The following is a 7,424-nucleotide window of genomic DNA, read 5'->3' on the forward strand; positions in this document are numbered from 1 at the left end:
TTGGGTATTGAGGTTTCTCGTTCCAAACAAGGGATTTATATTTCTCAACGCAAGTATGCATTAGAGATTCTCAAGGACTATGGTTTTTTGGGAGCACGACCCATTGCTTTTCCTATGGATGACACAAAATTATCTGATAAAGGAGAACTTCTCAAGGATCCTGAAAAGTATCGACGATTAGTAGGTCGGTTAATATATCTCACTATCACTCGGCCGGATATCACCTATTCTGTGCATGTTCTAAGCCGTTTTATGCACGAGCCAAGGATATCTCATATGGATGCTGCGCTTCGTATTGTTCGTTATTTGAAGGCTACTCCAGGTCAAGGTTTATTATTTCGTTCTGACAACCAGACCAAGTTAACTACGTTTTGTGATTCAGATTGGGCAGGTTGCCCTATCACTCGCCGTTCGACTACTGGGTATTGTGTATTCTTGGGCGGTTCTTTGATTTCTTGGCGGACGAAACGACAGAAAACCGTTTCGCTCTCTTCAGCAGAGGCGGAATATAGGGCCATGGCAGGTGCTTGTTGCGAGATAGTTTGGCTTCGTTTTTTGTTGAAGGATTTGAACATTCCTTTGGATGGTCCTTCCATTTTATTTTGTGATAATCAAGCAGCGTTACATATAACTGCCAATCCTGTTTTTCATGAACGAACTCGTCACATTGAGATGGATTGTCACTTTATACGAGATAAGATTGTAGATGGCACAATAGAGACCAAGCATGTGGGTACGGCACAACAGTTGGCAGACTTGTTTACCAAACCTCTTGGGAAAGAAAAGTTTTCGGGTATGTTACGCAAGTTGGGAGTATGGTTGAGGGAGAGTGTTAGACAAATAAGGAATATGGTTGGAGTCCTTGTGTAATTGTATATAATATTATTATTGGAAGAATAAGTCGTCCTACAGCCTTCAAGCCGTCCTACAGTCGTCCTACCTTGTCCTACCTACACACTAGCCGTCCTACAGCCGTCAAGCCGTCCTACAGCCGTCCTACCTTGTCCTACCTACACACTAGCCGTCCTACAGCCGTCCTACCTTGTCTTACCTACACACTAGGACGGCTACCTTGTCCTACCTACACATTTGTATCATGTATATATATCCTTGTAATCTTGTAGAGAAACATAATGAAAAAATAAGCATTCTCTTCCATTTGCATTCTCTTCCATAAGCATTCTCTTCCATTTGCATTCTCTTCCATTTTTCCACATTCACGTATCAATAGCAAATATATTTTTTAGCCTACATACCTTTTTCTACATCGCTTGGCTGGATTTCTGTCGTTTGTTGGACGGAAGGTCTCCGACGGTGCATCGGCGGAAGTTGCAAGGAAGATAGGTTTTCTATTTCTAGGCTCAAACCTTTAGTTTGGGCTTTGTTTTGGGGTCCCATATTTTGTTTTGGGTTTTTTCTTGTAATTGGACCTCAATTTATTGTAAATTTTAGTGTGATTTGGCAATAAATCTTCTGCTTTTACCAAAAAAAAAAAAAGTTAGGCTGGTTTGGTTTAAAGTTTTTTATGGCTTCATTTTTTTATTTTTTTTATGCATGAGCTCCGCAGGTGTGGAATATGCGGCACCCCAGCAGTAGCGCTACCCTTGGAAATGAAGTTGATCTCATGGTGCTGCTCGCCTTCTAAGAATCGTTGAAGATCCTTTTCTTATCATGAGCTCATGTAATGATTCCGTCCATTCTGCAGTTGGGTAGGCCCTACATGCAGTGGCGGATCCATCACAAATTATTTAAAGGGTCACATGTAAAAGTTGACAAATATTTCTTCAACATAATGACTTTAAAAATTAAACCATAGTTTCATCATTCATAATTTATAGAACAAATAACAATATAAATTACAATTGTCCACGGCCCTTTTTCACATTTTGAAAACGCTGCATTATGGCTTCATTATTGATGAAAGAAAAACAGTGCTCTTAATGTAAACCACCATGCTATCACTCTACCATTGATCTCCCATTCGATTATGCAATGGACTTTTCACAATGTTCATATCGGAAAATACTCTCTCCACTGAAGCAGTAGCAAACAATAGAACCAAAGCCAACGTATATTAGCAAAATACACATGATTATATACTCTATTTCTACAGTCTGCAATTCAGAATTAGGAAACAAACATTGCGTTGCAACACTTTAATCCAAATGTAAAAAACAAAATCAGGAAATGGACACTGCTTTGTAGTGTTTGAATCCAAATATAAAAATCAGGAATTGCATGAGGTGTGAAGCGTAAGAGGCTTAAGAGTGACGGAAAACACAAAACCAGAAAACAGACATTACAACACAATGTCTAAATCTATATGTAAAAAATAAAATCAGAAAACAGACACTGCATTCAAGTGTCTGAGTCCAAATATAAAAACTAGGAGTTGCATAAGGCATGAAACATAGGAGGCGTGTGAGTGATGGAAAAAACCGAATCAGGAAACAGACACTCCATCGCAGTGTCTGAATCCAAGTGTAAAAAAAGAATCAGGAAACAACGTCTTAATCCAAATGTAAAATAAGAATTTATAATTAACAATTTTTTGAACAAACGATGTTATCTACATTAACGGGAAAGAGGTGAGCTTAGTCTCACAATGAGCTAGCAATAATGTGGTCCAACTCCATTTGGAGAGAATCGAACCTAAGGTCTCTCACTTACAAATGAAGATGAATACCACTAGACCATAGTATTAAGTGCATTTATAATTAACACTTGTTGATATATTGTTAATATTCTAACTTTTTACTTTACAAAATCACCCAAACAATATAGATGGTCAAATGGTTTGGATTGAAATACAAGGGTTATATTAAAAGAAAAACTAATGAAAATGATTTCAAAATTTTGAGTTTTAACCAAAAGTCATCTTAAACTTTATTTAATGATAAGGACAAGATAAAGAAAAAAAATGAAAAAAACAAAAAAAAAAACAAAATTTAAATAAAATGCGGGCAATACTTCATCATCGCCTTGTTGTTTTTCATTTCCTTCTCCTCCAACAACTACTCTTCCTAACAACAAGGCCTCTCCTCTTTCTCTTTAACAATTTTATATTATCCAATATTTTCTTCGCATCTGTATTAGACTACTACTTGTGCACGAATTTAGTCAAATTCGTCCCTTGTAGATTATATACACAAAAATAGGATTAGGAATTTTCTGTTGTTTTTATATAACTACATATATAATTAATCTTCATCTTTCATAAACAGTGTAGAAAGTTTCATAAATAGTGAAGTAAGTTTCATAAACAATGAGTAAGTTTCATAAACATGTAGTACCTTTAAGTTTCATAAACAGTTTGTACGAAGACGCACAGAGCGTCAGTTTTTTTTTTTTAATATTAAAATTATGTCTTCTTTCATTAAAATTTAAGTTCATAGTTATAGCATAGTTTTTTTATTAAAATAAACTTAACTCAAGCCCTTTTCATGAAAGTTTCCTGTCCATATTTTTATTTTGCTGGAATTTTATATTATTGTCATGTAGTCATTTAGGTAGGGAAACAATAATGCTGGTCTAACAATTTGCATTGAAATACTAGGGTTATATTAAATTAGCCTAATTAGATTACAGTCTGGAACCTCACTATCCAGTGGTAGTACTTTTGTTAATGAAACTGATCTCGTGAGTCGTGACACTACTAAACTTCAAGAGAAGAATAATTCGAGATCGTCTTTGAATCATGAGCTCATGGAATGATTAATTCACCCGAGAAACTATTAGTGTATGTGTGTTTAGTGTGTATTTCAATGGAGGTTTTTCTGCAACCTTTGAAAATTGCAAAGAATGTAGAGAGAATTTTAGCGAGAAGATGATGGAATATGTTTCTAATTTTTCACACTCTAATAACATGTGTGTGTTTGTTACCGTTATACATGGAAAGGAAAGGAGATCCTTCACTCACCAAACCAAGATACAATCTTAACCCTTAATTGTTATCACCCTACGAGATGATGCCACTTGTCTTAATCTATTACTTAAGCTAGTTATAAGATTGAGTTGCCATATGGACTATGATCCAGTGGCTCAGATTCAAACTTAAAACAAAAACATTTAAATTGATTTTTGCCGCCAAGCTTCAGCTGAAGGGTTACACACCAGTTTAACCTTGAGCTGCCATATAAAATTGATTTAACTCCGAGTAGCTGCCTTAGATATGTAGATCGATCTTTAGGCAAAGCTTTAGTGAGTATGTCTACAATTTGCTCCCCAATCCTGTAGTACACCAGTTCAATCTCTTTGGCTTGGATTACTTCTCGGATGAAATGAAATTTTCTGCTGATGTGTCTTGTCTTTTGATGAAGGACAAGGTTCTTTGCCATATCAATGGCTGATGTGTTATCACACATGATCTGAGTTCCTTCCACTTGTTCTTCTCCAAAATCCTCAAGTACAAACCTCAACCATTTTGCTTGAGAAGTAGCTTTTGCAGCACTAACATATTTTGCTTCTGTAGCAATAACATATTTTGATCGATGCCCATGAGAATACACTAGATCCTAATGTAAATGCAAACCCTGAAGTGCTCATCATATCATCCTCACTTCCTACCCAGTCACTATCACAGTAAACAATTAAAGTGGTTGTCTTCCCTTTTTCAAAAACAATTCCAAAATCAATTGTTCCCTGAATGTATCTCAACACCCTATTTGTTGTCCCTATACGTTTCTTGGTAGGATTATGCATGAACCTTGCCAATAGACTTCCTGCAAACATCACATCAAGTTTAGTTGTAGTCAAATAGAGCAAGCTTCCCACAATCTGTCTGTATTCTCCTTCATTTGCGGCTTCATTTCCATCAATCTTGCTCAATCTCTCATTCATTGCAAGTGGAGTAGCTACTTTTTTTTTTTTTGTAGTCTTTTAAACCAAACCTCTCAATCAACTTCTGTGCATACTTTTTTTGGTGTATGAAAATACTCTTCTTAGTTTGTAACACTCTCATTCCAAGAAAGTGGTGTAAGTTAAATGGTCTCTCAACAAGCTGCCATGTATTATTCTTCTCTATCATTTCCAACTCAGCTTCCATTTCTTTTCTCCATGATTCATCTTTAGCTGCATCATCATAGTTTTTAGGTTCAATAATACACATGTAGCACTGAACCATAATTTCATTCACACTTCTCCACTTTTTAGGTGTAGAATCATATACTTGAGACCTGTCAATCACACTTTCACTTTGAGCAATAACGAATTGCTCAGAATGAGAACTTTCACTAGTTTCATAGATCTCATTAGCATTTTGATACTTAGTGGCAGCTGGAAATCTCACTTCATTGCTGGTAGTGTAGTTCCAATCCCAGGAAGCATTCTTATCAAATGTAACATCTCTTGATAAAATGATCTTCCTTGAAATCGGATCATACAATCTGTAACCTTTCTTGCTAGCACCATAGCCTATAAAGATGCACTTATGACAATTTTCTTCCAACTTGTGTCTGAGATTTGAAGGAATGTGAACATAACAAAGTGAACCAAAGACCTTCAAATGAGCTATCCCTGATTTTCTACCACTGTAAGCTTCAAATGGAGTTGTTTTCTTCAATGCTTTGGCAAGACACCTATTAAGCAAATAAACTACAGTGTTCACTGCTTCTGCCCAAAATACATATGGAATATTCTTTTCATGTAACATTGACTTTGCCATTTCCACCACAGTCCTATTCTTTCTTTCTGACACTCCATTTTGTTAGGGAGTGTAGGCCATAGTCAACTGTCTTTGAATTCCTAGCTCACTACAGTACTTGTCAAATTCTGCAGAAAGGAATTCTCCTTCTCTATCACTTTTGAGACATTTAACCTTATATCCACATTGCAACTCAGTCATTACCTTAAATTGCTTAAAACACACCAATGCATCAGACTTATATCGTAGAAAGGACACCCATGTCATTCTGGTGCAATCATATGTGAATAAAAGAAAATAGTTATTTCCAGAATGAGTTTCAACTTGCATTGGACCACAGATGTCTGTGTGAATCAATTCTAGTGGATCATTGGCTCTCCAGGTTGATTTAGAGGGAAATGAGTCCCTGTGTTGTTTTCCCATCATACAACCCTCATATACACTTGTGGACATTTCCAAGTGAGGCAATCCATGCACCATTTCCTGTTCTTCAAGGAACTGGAGACTGCTCTCATTCAAATGTCCCAATCTCTTATGCCATATCTAAGAGCAATGTGTGACACTAGCTCTTAGTGCAAACTGTGTTGCAGGCATCATTGTCAAAGGAAAACACCTATTATTAGTCATTTGTACTCTTATTACCAAATTGTCAAGTGACCAGCCATAAAAAATATTCACTACATTTCTTCCAAACACCAAGTAATAACCATGTTCCATCATCCGTCCAACACTAAAAATATTCTCCTCGAGTCCAGGAACAAGCATCACTTCTTGTATATGTTTTCTTCCCAATTTGGTCTCTATCACCAGAGTTCCTTTTCTAGCTACCTGAACAATTTCTCCAGTTCCTATTTTCACTTTGGAAGTCAAATTTCTCTGGATATTGACTAACAACCTCTCATCACTTGTCATGTGATTACTGCAACCATTATCAATATACCAAGAGTTATTAACCTTCACATCTGTCATTGCATTACAAACATAAAACAGTGATTCTGTCTCTTCCATTTGCCTTGCATAATTAACCTTCTGCACTCCCTTGTTCTCATTACAATCCTTCACAGCATGACCTGGTTTCCCACACCCTGTACACTTTGGTTTTCCTTCATACTAACACTTCCCGTAGTGGAACCTGTCACACCATTTGCAACCTCCCTGAGTGTTGTTTTGTTTCTAAGCATAATTAGGCCTATGATCCCAATTTCTCTAAGCATTATTTTGCCTCTGAGCATAATTAGGCTTGTGATCCCAATTTCTTTGAGTGTTATTCTGCATATGGACAAAGTTAGGCTTGTGATCCCAACCTCTCCTTCTTAGCTTCCAGTTATCTTGAGATCTCTGATTCCCAGAGAACCCACCACTTATGGAACTCTTAGTTGTAACATTTAAACTTGCAAATGCTCTCTTAGTAGAGGACTCAAAATGTAAATCAAGCCTCTGCTCGAATCCCTTGAGAGAAGCAACAACTTCTTGGACCTTAAGAGTTTCGAGATCTCTAGAATGCTTAATCACATAACAGATTGCATCATATGTTTTTGGAAGACTGATTAGTACTTTCTGCACAATTCTCTCCCTAGATAGTTCTTCTCCATAACTTTTCATTTGATTAATAATTTCAAACAATCTAAAGAGATATACAGATAATGATTCACTATCCATCATACAAGTATACTCAAAATCTCTACGTAACCCTTGCAATTTTACATTTCTTACTTGTTTATCTCCTCGGAATTCACCCTTCAAAACATCCCAAGCTCCTTTGGATGTCTCTTCATTCATGATT

At 36.4% G+C, this 7,424-nt stretch overlaps 1 protein-coding gene across 1 annotated transcript; it reads right to left on the minus strand.

Annotated features, from left to right (window-relative positions):
* Positions 1 to 2,443: 2,443 nt before the first annotated feature.
* On the minus strand, positions 2,444 to 5,662 carry LOC148692295 (uncharacterized). Its single transcript, XM_088680905.1, has 3 exons — positions 4,936 to 5,662; positions 4,532 to 4,721; positions 2,444 to 2,471 (listed from the first exon to the last, which is right to left on the minus strand). Exons 1-3 carry the CDS (start codon positions 5,660 to 5,662, stop codon positions 2,444 to 2,446), a joined length of 945 nt encoding a protein of 314 aa, XP_088537031.1.
* Between the last annotated feature and the right edge of the window lie 1,762 nt (positions 5,663 to 7,424).

Source organism: Pyrus communis, chromosome 12, assembly GCF_041283825.1.
Source record: "Pyrus communis isolate YQ-2024b chromosome 12, ASM4128382v1, whole genome shotgun sequence".
NCBI classification, from domain to species: domain Eukaryota; kingdom Viridiplantae; phylum Streptophyta; class Magnoliopsida; order Rosales; family Rosaceae; genus Pyrus; species Pyrus communis.

Bases quoted from the DNA above. Each gene is read 5' to 3' on its own strand.
- LOC148692295 (XM_088680905.1), bottom strand. From the start codon at position 5,662: ATGGCAAAGTCAATGTTACATGAAAAGAATATTCCATATGTATTTTGG. The intron at 4,722-4,935 runs GTATTTTCATAC...TGATGTTTGCAG, and splicing joins AGTGTTACAAACTAAGAAGA to GAAGTCTATTGGCAAGGTTC. The intron at 2,472-4,531 runs GTTTGCATTTAC...ACTTGGATTCAG, and splicing joins GATATGATGAGCACTTCAGG to ACACTGCGATGGAGTGTCTG.